This window comes from Elgaria multicarinata, chromosome 5, assembly GCF_023053635.1.
Source record: "Elgaria multicarinata webbii isolate HBS135686 ecotype San Diego chromosome 5, rElgMul1.1.pri, whole genome shotgun sequence".
Classification (NCBI taxonomy): Eukaryota; Metazoa; Chordata; class Lepidosauria; order Squamata; family Anguidae; genus Elgaria; species Elgaria multicarinata.
Genome location: NC_086175.1, coordinates 113,112,847 through 113,125,279, shown reverse-complemented (window position 1 = coordinate 113,125,279; position 12,433 = coordinate 113,112,847). Strand labels below are relative to the sequence as shown.

General features: G+C 40.2%; 1 protein-coding gene across 1 annotated transcript in view; it reads right to left on the bottom strand.

The window, feature by feature from the left end:
• Window positions 1-1,322: 1,322 nt before the first annotated feature.
• The window catches only part of MICU2 (mitochondrial calcium uptake 2), a 93,203-nt gene continuing 82,092 nt past the window's right edge, over window positions 1,323-12,433 (bottom strand). The window contains exons 9-12 of the mRNA XM_063127032.1: window positions 6,353-6,524; window positions 6,001-6,109; window positions 4,132-4,289; window positions 1,323-2,358 (exon numbers count right to left, since the gene is read on the bottom strand). Coding sequence (XP_062983102.1) covers window positions 2,254-2,358; window positions 4,132-4,289; window positions 6,001-6,109; window positions 6,353-6,524 — 544 coding nt within the window. The 3' untranslated portion in view covers window positions 1,323-2,253. The remainder of the gene's footprint in view (window positions 2,359-4,131; window positions 4,290-6,000; window positions 6,110-6,352; window positions 6,525-12,433) is intronic.

Genomic DNA, 12,433 nt, shown 5'->3' with positions numbered 1-12,433 from the left:
TTCCATAAAAAGCAGGGAGGCTGAAGTGTGGAGGCAAAGATCACCTCTGCTGTCCTCCCACCTTGCACTGAGTAGTCGGCAGCCTCCGAGTTCGGACGCTGCCGACTAGCCACATAGGATTGCGCCCTAAGTGGATATACCATAGTTTGGGACATCCCAGACCATCCTATTATGAGTTCTGAGACAGATCTTAATATGGGGAAACCAAGTATTTAATTTTTTAAATTGCATCCAAACCAACAGCTTAGTCGCCCCCCTCTCCCCCCTCCAGGCACGTCTACAAAATGGCTTCTATCAAGGCATTTATGGTCCACAAGCAATCGCTGTAAGATTCAATTACCATCATACATTTAAATGCAGAAAATCGTTTCCTCCAAGCCTCTCACAACAAAGCTCTGGGGCACAGTTTGAAGGGAATTAAAGTACTGTGGAGTTACTTCTTGGAAGGAGCTCATCACAGTCCTCAAGTTAACAAATATATAAAGAAAAGTATTCTATTTCTATTCTAAAGACACAGGAGGTCAGCTACATTGACTCTGTGAACAACATGTATTAAGATTTTATTGTGACTACAAGGTAATGGAGCATAAATTAAACTGTTGTTGCAGCACGACAGTATTATCAGACCCCTCTCCTCACATCAAGAGGCACAAAACATATTAAACTTTGAAGAGCACTACAGAAGTAATTCTCATCAGATTGTGACTTGGTTCGGGCAGCACAATAACCAATGGTGGGTTAAATAGTCAATGGTAGGTTAAATAGTCAATGGTTGGTTACTGTGTCATCTGTCGGGCCTTTTTCATACCACGGTTGGTTATTCGGCAGAGTTGATTATTTGAACAACTGTAGGTTATCGTGTCGTGTGTCTGGCACTGTTGACTATTTTGTCGCACACAGTTGGTTATTTTCAGCGACTACAGAGTCCCTTGGCAAGAGTGACCAAAGCGGTGAGATGATAACCAGTGGACAGTCTTGGGGTTCCTGGATCTGATGCTACAACCTCATTATCCTGAAGTTCCAACTCTCTCTAGTGAGAAGTTTGCAAGCCATGGTGGTTGCTTCCTTCACAGCAATTGTTCGAACCCAGTCATACAGTAATTACAGATAAATCTAACTGCTACAACCTGTTATTTGTATTAAGTAATAACCCTCCCAAGCATTTCAGTTTTCACTATTTTAGACCTTTTTTTCTCTTGATAACCTGTCTTGAGATAACCAGGCCCTTAGACTGTGCCAACAAAGGAAAAATAACTAGGAAGGAAACAGAGAAAGGTGGAAATTTACACACTGGATCCTGGTGGAAGCAAGACCAGAAGCCATTTCATTCAAATTGCCAAAAGAGAATTCCTTTAATTTTTTTAATTGCTGAGCTAATCTGTACACATTCACACAATTTACAATCTTCCAGTTTATGTAAACATTTTTGTATTTCCAGCTTGGAGTGAGAGATGCAAACCTTACTGCTAACAGGATGAATAAACATTTGTAGAAAGTACAGGAATAAACAAATAATATAATTATCAAAAGATGCTTTCCTAGGCAAGAGAGATTTCTAATACCCATAAAGTGTTCTTGAAGTAGCTTTTGAGCACTAACGTTTTATTCACAATCTGCATGGGGTGTTTAAAAGTTGCAATCCTAAATTCACCAGTGCTAGTGAAATCATAGGGACAACTAATCAATGAATTGAAGGTTATAGTTTTAAAATAATTTTGGCCTGACAAAAAATCAATATGGAATTGTAGGTTTTATCGTTTTTATTTCTTTAGCCCTACCCCAACCTAGCACCCACCAGATGTTGGACTGCAACTTTCAGCTGGCTGGGGGATGCTGGGAGTTGTAGTCCAACACATCTAGAGGGTACCAGGTTGGGGAAGGCAGTATTAGCCCTTAAGGAAGGAGGGTGTGTTCCAGTGCTGTTAATGAGACTTGCCTTCTTTATGGAACATACAGAAACTAGAAATTTCTACTAAATTCCAGGCAGATTGACCAACACAGGAATTTTAATAGTATCTATTTCTGACAACTTCAGTGCTACCTGGAATTCGAACACTTGTTATAAAAGCTGGAAATCAGCAAACCTGATTATACTGATCAGTACTGTAACATTACAATGAGAACAGAAATATGTTCAATATTTAACTGTATGAAGTGATTGCCCCAAATCTAATATATCCAGCATGTAAACAAAAATACACAAAAGACACAAACCCAGACTTTTATAGTTGTAAAATGTTCTTATGGATGTGTTTAAAAAGGACTTTTCCCAGTTTGTTTCCAGACTTCTTTTGCTCCTTTAATGGTCTCTCTCTTCACACATTTCCAATAACCTTGGGCTCCTTGCTGTTGAGGCACCTGTTAGAATTAAAACAGTTATCATTTAAAATTTAAGTTGTATTTTAACCACTGATTACATCAGATCAAGCGAGACACCTAGTGCCTCCTTATCAGCTCATCTCGAACTGATGCTCATTTAGCTCTTCCTCTCCCAGAATTGTCTTTGCAATAGCTTTTCTACCCAGTCATTATGTAACAAGAACTGGTACCGGAATTTGTTAATTTTGGTCTTTTCTTCCCATTTCCTTTTCCTTTTGTATCGCACCTATTTGACTGTAAGCCATTATTTTAAAACTATTTTGATTATACAGACAACAGGCAGTATATGAATGCAGCAAAAAAATAGATAATTGAATGAAATAAATTCTTTAGACTCCTATGACCCTTGATTCATTATTACCATAAGAAGCTTTGCTATTAATTTCACTGGATATGGGGATAAAATCCTGAGGGCCTGGTCGACATCTGATTGGCCACTGTGTGAACAGAGTGCTGGACTAGATGGACCTTGGGTCTGATCCAGCATGGCTCTTCTTATGTTCTTATGAAGGCAGCTGTTAATTTCCCTTACAGTGTAGATGCTCTATCATGACTGACCCAAGTGTTAATGTAACAAAGCTAAATGATTGCTAATCACTTTGGTCCAGGCTCAGTTATTTTGCACATGGTATTATCTCCAGTAAGTGTTAATCTGGTCTTCAAATAGTCTGTCTGTGGCAAGTCAGTTCTCACTCTTGCCTTTCGTAGAGGACTGACAAAATGCATTATCAATTAATGTTGGGATATGAAGTAGGGAAGCCTGGTGCTATTGAGCTAAGATGATTTTATTATTGGGGATGGCTCAATTTATAAGCGTTCCTTTTACGCTTTGGTCGAAAACAGTGATGCAGAGCTCAGGTCCAGGGCCCAAATCCAGACCCCAATATGGCCCTCTGGGGTCTCCAGAAGGCCCTTCTCCCTAGCTACTGATTGTTTGGTGGTTCCCTGTTTTTTGTGCATCCCCCCCCCCCATTCCAAAAGTGCTTCTCCTAAGGTTTAGTTACTGGCAATAAAAGCTTTAAGATAAAACGTACTGGTATATTGGCCCTGCCCCTTTTGCTTCACCTACCCTGAGAGCTTCTCCAAAATGGAATTTGGCCCTTGGGCTGAAAGAGGTTCTGTATCCCTGGTCTAAAAGGTCACCTCTTTGGCTCTAGGAAGAAGCTCTTCCCATGAAGCAGAATGTGATATCTTGGTCTTCCCCTGTGGGGTTTGTCACACCATACTATTGAGCCATCTGGGTGTGTTACTAATCTTAGTTCTCAGCCTACTGACATCACTGGCATGAAGCACTTTCTCAATCTTGATCCCTGCTTGTGGCAGAGCAAGCTGAGAGATGCAGGTTAATCTGAAAGAGGAATTTTATGTAAAGGATCCTGTAACAATGCAAGGGATCGTGGTGGGTGACATTCAGGTGTGTGCAACCTCTAAAAATCTTAACACAAGGCATTTCAGTATGGATGTACATTGTTCTTGTGGCTCTCCATCAGGTTGGATGTTCAGTGAAGCCTATTGAACATACATCCACAGTAAACCATTTAATAGGCTAACTGACTCTTCTGTAAAATGTTTGTTTTAATTAGAAAATGCCGTATCTTGCATGTATACTGCCAGCATCTTCAAAGAAGCAGCCTTTTAAAATTTCCAAAATTATCTAGTTTCACAAACTACTTCCACCAGGATTATATGATCTGGATGTTGTCAACCGATTAAAGCAGTACAGTATTGAATGAAGGAACAAGCTTCTGTTACCCTTAAGCCTCGGTGCATCCTGTTCTTCAGTACTCCAAGGAACTCTGCGTGGCTGAGGCAATTGTCTCCATCTAAATCAAAGATCTTGAAGATGGTGTCCAAAACGTTTTCCGAGAGCTCCTGTCCTATAACCACTTTTACAGCTCTCTTGAAGTCGGCTAACGAAAGAACATACCACATGTTAATATTAAAAAGTAAAAAAGCTATGGATGAATTATAGATGAATTTATGGCACTCAACAGTGGAGAGGGGGCCTATAAGTTTAAAGAATAAATTACTCTACCTGGGCACACGTACTTCATCTGATCAAAATATAAATCCAGATGGGCTACTGAAGTTGCCTTATGGCACAGCATAAGCATTATGTGGCTTTTGAAGAACTATGACTACTTTTTATGGAAGAGCAAGGAAAAGATTTATTTTTTTGCTGAAAACAGCCATCTTTTCAGATGAATGTGCGTCTGGATTACAGGAACATGCCCCCAAAGCTCTCCCCAAAACCTGTGTAATTTCCCACTGCAAAGCTTTACCTAACTTGTGCCCCTCCAAACGTTGTTAGACTCCAACTCCCATCAGCCCCAGCCAGCATGGCTAATGCTCAGGGATAATGGGAGTTGTAGTCCAACAACATCTGGCTCAAAATTGCCAAATTGGTGCTTGTGGACGCCACAAGCCACCATGACTAATAAGTCAAGGTGGGCTGCAACTGATCAAGTGAACCACGTCAATGTATCTCCCAGACAGAGAAAATCTATACACCTCTTATACAGTTCCATTTTTTGCACAACACAAGGAGTAGTAAAATGCAGATACCCACAGATTCTTTTGAATCATCCTTTTGCCATTAATTGTGGTATAAAAAGCAGCCTCTAGAAATATTTTAGGAATAATTTGCATATTAACTACTTAACTTTTGATTTCTTAATGTGTGGAATGAATTTACTACTTTTTGTCTTGAAGACTGGAAGAAAGCAGCAGTTTGCCATCTTCCAGTTGCCCAAATAGGCAGCAGTGGTGGCCGGGGCTCAGCAGTGGCACCTGTCTGCCCGCATAGAAAATGCAAATCATAGAATCATAGAATAGTAGGGTTGGAAGGGACCTATAAGGCGATCGTGTCCAAAGCCCTGCTCAATGCAGGAATCCACCTTAAAGCATACCTGACAGGTGGTTGTCCAGCTGCCTCTTGAAGGCCTCTAGTGTGGGAGAGCCCACAACCTCTCTAGGTCATTGGTTCCATTGTCATACTGCTCTAAAAGTCAAGGAGTTTTTTCCTGATGTCCAGCTGAAATCTGGCTTCCTTTAACTTGAACCCCTTATTCTGCAGTCTGAGATGATCGAGAAGAGATCCTGGACCTCCTCTGTGGGACAACTTCCAAGTACTTGAAGAGTGCTATCATGTCTCCCCTCAGTGTTCTCTTCTCAAGGCTAAACATGCCCAGTTCTTTCAGTCTCTCCTCATAGGGCTTTGTTTCCAGACCCCTGATCATCCTCATTGCCCTCCTCTGAACACACTCCAGCTTGTCTGCGTCCTTCTTAAGTGTAGTGCCCAGAACTGGACACAATACTCAAGATGAGGCCTAACCAGGGCCAAATAGAAGGGAACCAGTACCTTGTGCGAATTGGAAGCTATGCCTCTATTAATGAGGCCCAAAATAGCATTTGCCCAAAATGCTTGCCAGGAGATGGTGATCTGCTAGCTTGTAGTAAGGGATTGAACAGTATTGTATTAACAGGTTCAAAACCCTTTTATAAAGGAGACAGGAGCACAAGATGTGGGTTTACATTATCAATTTTCTTTCATAAGCCATGCTCATCGTATTTTCTTCTTCTTACTTGAAATGTCGGTCTATGAAATTATGGATTTCTTACCCCGTTTAACAGGACGACTGGCTACAGTAAACATTTTCAAGGCAATTGAAAAGTCTTCTAAGCGGTTTGTAAACTGGCAGAAAGTCTTAAATTCCTCCATACTGATACTCTGGAATACCAAAAAACAAAACAAAACAAAAACAGACTTTGTTAAGATATATACGCAAGAGATCTAAAACAAAGAATTTTCTTGAAGGATTAATCGGACTATTATGAAGTGGATATAAAATTAGTTAACATTGTAAAGACAAGTCAAATAAAAAATAATAATGCTATAATTTAAGGATTTAGTAAGAATGCTCTCCAAATACACTTCAGAAAAGCCATTCGAGTTTAGGTATTCTATACCAACCTCTCCTGCTTGGATTCTGTCTTTTACATTTTGCCAGTAAACTTCGTTGTTTTCCTCATCAGTGAAATACAGCAACCACTCTACAAAATCCTCTTTTCTCATGCAGGTGAGGCCTTTGGAAAACTGGATGAATTCCATTTCTTGCACCTCTGTTTGTAAATTCTGCATAAATCTTACAAATAAGAATGGTGACACAATTCAAAATAATAATTAAGAAAGAAACCATATTTCATAGTAAGGATCATATATTCACTTTTCTAGCCCACTCACACCTTAGCACATATACAGTGATTTCATATATAAATAAGCAACACCTTCTAGGCTCCCTGTTTTCATTCACTGGTGAAGACAAGAAATGCAATGCATAAACTGTTAGTTTCCAGGTCTCAACAGCAGCAACAAGGCTGCTGGTGGGTACATCTTACAGAGACCACGTAACACCGGTCTTAAAGGAATTGCACTGGCACTGACTGCCTATACGCTTCCGGTCGGAATTCAAGGTGTTGGTAATGACGTTTAAAGCCCTAAACGGCTTGGGACCTCGATACCTGAGGGAGCGCCTCTCCTTATATATGCCTGCCCGAGACCTTAGATCTGTTGGAAGAGCCATTCTCTGCATCCCACCAGCACAAATCATTCACTATGATGGGACAAGGGATTCTCTGTTGTGGCACCCTGACTGTGGAATGCCCTCCCCTTGGAGGCCCGACTGGTACCAACGCTGATTTTATTCTGGCGCCAAGTGTAAACATGGCTTTTTATCAAAGCTTTTAATGGTTGAATTCACTAAGTTGGCACATTGTTTTAACTGTTTTAATAGTTTTACTGCTTTTAAATTATATATTGTTTTAACTTGGTTTATGCTTTAGTTTGGTTTTAGCCGTGTATATTTACTGTTTATGCTTTTATCTGTACGCCGCCCTGAGATCTTATTGATGTAGGGCGGGATATAAATGTTTTAAATAAATAAATAAATAAACTTCCATAACCTAAGACATGTTACCAAGCATGGGTAATGCAAGCTGAGAAGGCAGAAATCTACGGATAATAATAATAATAATAATAATAATAATAATAATAATAATAATAATAAAATCCCACCTTTTTCCCAGAACTGGAACTCAAGGTGGTTTAAAAGATTAAAACATGTACAATTAAAACATATAAATATAAATTAAAGAATTTAAAATAGAATTAATCCTACAGTAAAATTAAAAACATATTTATTTATTTATTACATTTTTATACCGCCCAATAGCCGAATTTTTAAAATTCTAAAAACTGTAACAGGTTAAAAGGGGGGGGGGAATCCAATATATTAACACAGGTCCAGAGTAGTTCCAAAAGCCTGCCGAAACAAAAAAGGTTTTGCCTGCCTCCGAAACTGTAGCACAGAGGGAGCCAGCCTAGCCTCCCTGGGAAGGGAGTTCCAGAGCCTTGGGGCAGCCACCGAGAAGGCCCTCTCCTGCGTACCCATCAGGCGTGCCTTGGATGTTGGTGGGACTGAAAGAAAGGCCTCCCCAGGGGCAGGCTCATATGGGAGAATACGGTCTTTCAGTATTCTGATGCATTCAAACTGAGTTACTCGCATAAGCAAGAGAAAGGTATAGCTCTCTTAGGCTGAAGTCTTATACACACATATGTGGGAATAAGGCCCACTGAATTCAATAGACTTACTTCAGAGTAGACACATATAGGATTGCACTGTTAGTAATGTTGTTTTACCTTTGCATGCAATACAAGTTGTCTAACAGTGTCTTTTAGCAGTTCTACCACTAGGGTGCTCTCTAAATCCATGCACTTTTGTGGATGTTCTAGCAGCTATGGGCTGATTTTTTTTCCTGCTACGTGGATGCATAACTATTACCTGAATGAGAAAGAATATTTAAACACAAAAGTAGTATAAAACTTCTGTGAACAGCCAACCAGAGTACTGAACCTTTGACAAGAACTCATGTGGTCTTAAAATATATTTTTTGGGGTGAAAAGCTATACACAAATAGAATAGGAGCATGATAAGTAGTTTCCTAGTCTTATAATGGATGAAGAATCCATCTTGCGCAAGGAAGGCTAACTATTATTACCCATGTGCCCTACACTCTCATACAGTAAATAAAAAGAATGATATTTTTATATCATATTGCAAGAACTGAATATTGGTGACGTTTTGTTTGGTCATGAGCAAGTACTTTGAATATCAATTCCTTACCCTTGGACTCACTGACTTTACTGAGCCAGAAATAAAGCACTTGTCTTAAAGGGAATTCTATATTGACATCCCTAAATTCACTGCTTGGTCACTTGTGCCCCCGACAAGTACATAAAGAGGCGATGGATTCCTCTGATCAATCACATCAGTATACATAGGCCATCCTGAGCAGGGATGTATAAGAAATTTGTTTCAGTTCATTTTAAATCAGGATTTACCCAGTTTGTACCTTCCAGACCAAACATGGAGACAATCTGACATCAAAGTCTGTATATTTCTGAGACTGTGATTTGTAGAACAACAACAAAAAAAGCGCATTTAACTGCATGAATACATTTGAAAAAATGCACATGAGAATCCCACACAAATATGTTTTAATCAATGGGAGAAGAGTGCATACATTTCAAAGATCTGTACATTTGGAAAAATATGTACAAAAATACACAGATTTTCATGCCCCCCCAACCTGATATTGATTAGAGGTATCATGAGCTTTGAGATGGAATTCAAAGACTTTCAGTAAACTTGCTGATTTGCACATCCCTACATAATGTGTATATTTTGAATAGGCTGACTAGTGTTTCTAGCATAAGAAGAAAACAAGAATATTTATCTCCAACCAAGCAGTAACATCTAAAACCAGTAACAGAATCGTTTTTGTATATTCTCCTAATTTTTTTGCAAATTTGAAGTGCTGCTTAGTCTGGATATTGCTGCTCATCATTTGGAAAATTGCCTCATTGTAGACTGTGAAGCAACTGAGGTGAATTTGAGCTAAACATTATGTTTTATTTCAATAAGTGAGGGTCTGAATGGGTTAACAGTAAAAGAAAAATGTATGCTTTTTAGTTGAGGCTTGTGCCTGAGGAGAGTTACACTGTAAATGTGGTATGCTGGCTCTCCATGTGTGCCAAAACGCTGGAAAATCAGCATTCTGGCTTCCATGGATAGAGGAAGCTTTTCTCTTCAGACAATTGCCCTCCATAAGAAGAGAGTGATGGATGTGAAGGATGGGTTCCTGCCTCACAATCCCCTGATCAATCACATCAGTATACATAAGTCATCCCAAGGCTGGAACACTCCTTCTCATCACATGTTTGCCCTATTCAAGTACAGAATGCCTGAATAGGAGAAGTTTCTCCCAGCTATGCTACTCCCCATGTATCTAGTGCAGCATCAGAATAGTATGAAGGTTCAGGGAGGGGGGATTCACTGTAGTTTACAGAGTTCCATCTTCCTCTCCAGGTCTTCTGTCCAAGTGGGGGCCAACCTGGAAAGTTGATAACTTGTACTGGGCTTTCAGAATAGATTGGGGATTCTGCTGGTGCATTACCTACGCTGCTGTCCACCAGTCTCACTGCCTAAGCTGAGAGGGCTGACCAAGGATTTGGTGTTGGGCACTCCCAGGATGATTGTTCTGGGATACATCAACATACATGCTAAAACTGCCTTCTCTGGGGTGTATCAGGATTTTATACCTGCCATGATAATCATAGGGCTGTCCCAACATGTCATCACCCTGACACATATACCAGATCATGCTCTGGGTTTGATTTTAACAACTAGAAAGGAGGGTGGGGGATTTTACATCTATTCCCTTGTCTTGGTCAGATTGCTTCCTGTTAAGGCTTAGACTTTCAGCCCAGGGAGAGATTTTGCGTATTACAACACATTTAGAAAATGTCTTGAGTCTAAAGTCACTTGCATCTATGATTTGGATGTTTGTGGAAGTTTCTAGAATCTAGTCTACTTTTGTTAGATGATCTTCAGTTATTGGTTGAGTGGCTGACCACTTGTGTGTTCAATCCTTACTTGTCATGATCTGTTAAATCTAGCAGGGAAGGGATGTCCGGCTCGTTCCTAGAGGTTGTAAATGCCTCTATGAGATGGGGAATGATCCTATTTTTTTTTTTTAAATGAAGTGATAATCCAACACTTCTGAAGAACCCTAGCATGGATCCAAAAGATCTTAATTATACATTAGTGTCCAACATTCCCTTCCTAGGCAAGGTGGTCAAGAATGGTAGCCTGTCAAATCCAGTCACTCTGGGATGAAACTGATTTTCTAGATCCAATTCAATCAAACTTTGGGCCTAGGTTTGGGACAGAAACTGCCTTGGCCACTCTGTCAATAACTTTTACTGAGAGAGAATGGAGGTGGGGAGAAAGACAGACAGACAGGAAGAGTGCGACCCTGGATCTTGGATCTCTCAATGGCTTCTGATAGCGTTGACCATAGTATCCTTTCAGACTATCCAAACCAGGTGTGGGAGGCAACACTTGATGTTGGTTCTACTCCTACTTGGTGCTAGGAGATCAAGTGTTAGGAGACCTTTGCTCAATCCCTTCATAGTTATGCTTTGGGATCGTGTGGAGAGGAATTTCCTAATTAGAGATCAGAGATAACAAGGGGATTTCTCCTTACTTAATGCGCCTCTCTATCTCCCAATTTGACCACCCTGTGCCATCCCCAATGGGGACAGATGCGGGGTGGGCAAAGCTGGTCCCTGGCTGAAGTGATGGCTGGAGAAGTCCACTGGAAATGATGCGGGGTGGGCAAAGCTCCCTGGCTGAAGCACCAGCTGGTGCTTCTGATGGGAACTGTCTTTGCCCATCTCGAGCCTTCCCCTATTGGGGATAAAACAGTGCAAGCGAACCACTTAGTGCAGTGCTACCCCTCACAATATTTGTGACTTAGGCTTCCCTACTTCATGCCTGGCATCCTAAGGTAGGACACTTGCAAACTTCAGATCTGGCCCCTCAACTCCACTTTTGCGATGCAAACAGGAATTCCAAAGGTCTGTTAGCCAAATGGAATAAGGTCCTACTATAGAGATTCAAAAGAACATGAAGCTAGTTTGACAGCCAATATATATTGCTGGCTGGCGTGCAGCCATAAAGCACAGAGGTTGGGCAATTTGCCACCCTAAATGGTCAAAAAGGGGCAGGAGAGGGATAAAGTCCCTCAATCCATGTAGTAGATTGCTAAACTGGAGTGGCTTGTCATGCAGCATGATTTAAAGTGGTTTCTGCAAGGCAGGCAAAAAACAAAAAAACAAACGTCTTAAGCGATGTGTTGCAAACAACAAATCAACCTGAGAAGCGAAGGACTAAATAATAAAGCCAATGTTTCATTTCAGCATTTTGAAAAAAGGAATATTAACAACACGTAAACACCATTAAGCTTATGAATGAATCCTCTCCACCCCGCATTTTAAGGAACATAAATTACACAGGTAACTATATCTAAAGCTTGTGTGACAGGTTTTAAAGCAGCCTAATCAAATGTAATCACTCCTTGCTTTCTCTAGCTACCCTACTGATCAATGGAAAGCCTTTCTAACAAGAACTTGGAAAATGATAAAAGCATTTACCATCATTTTCCCCTCTGTCTTTGACAATGATCTATGTCTGTACAGCTCATCAGTCATCTCTTGTAAAAACACCATGGCACTTTGATCAAAAAGCCAACAATGGCTTCCCATGTGAGGTAAAAATGTTGTGAAAAGCCATCAGATAGAAATCACATTTTCCCTGAACAATAGAAACTCAGAAATGATGTGCCTGAGTTACTTGCAAATAAAATAATGTGAAAAGTGATATCTCTACAGAGCTTTTTTCCTTTTCTTTTTTCTTTTAAAAAAGACACTGATCCTTTCATTCACCTTTCTGTGCATTAAAAGAAACTTTGCTGTCATGTCACAATGAAGATGGAGTGGGAATATATGGGTAGTGATAAAGAGACACATTCCAAGTGCATGAAAAATAAATGCCACTACTGAAAAATTACCTGTATTAAACCCTATATTTATCCCAACAGCTCAAAAAGCAAGATGTGGGAGTCTAATTTTGATTACAGGCTTCTATCTGTG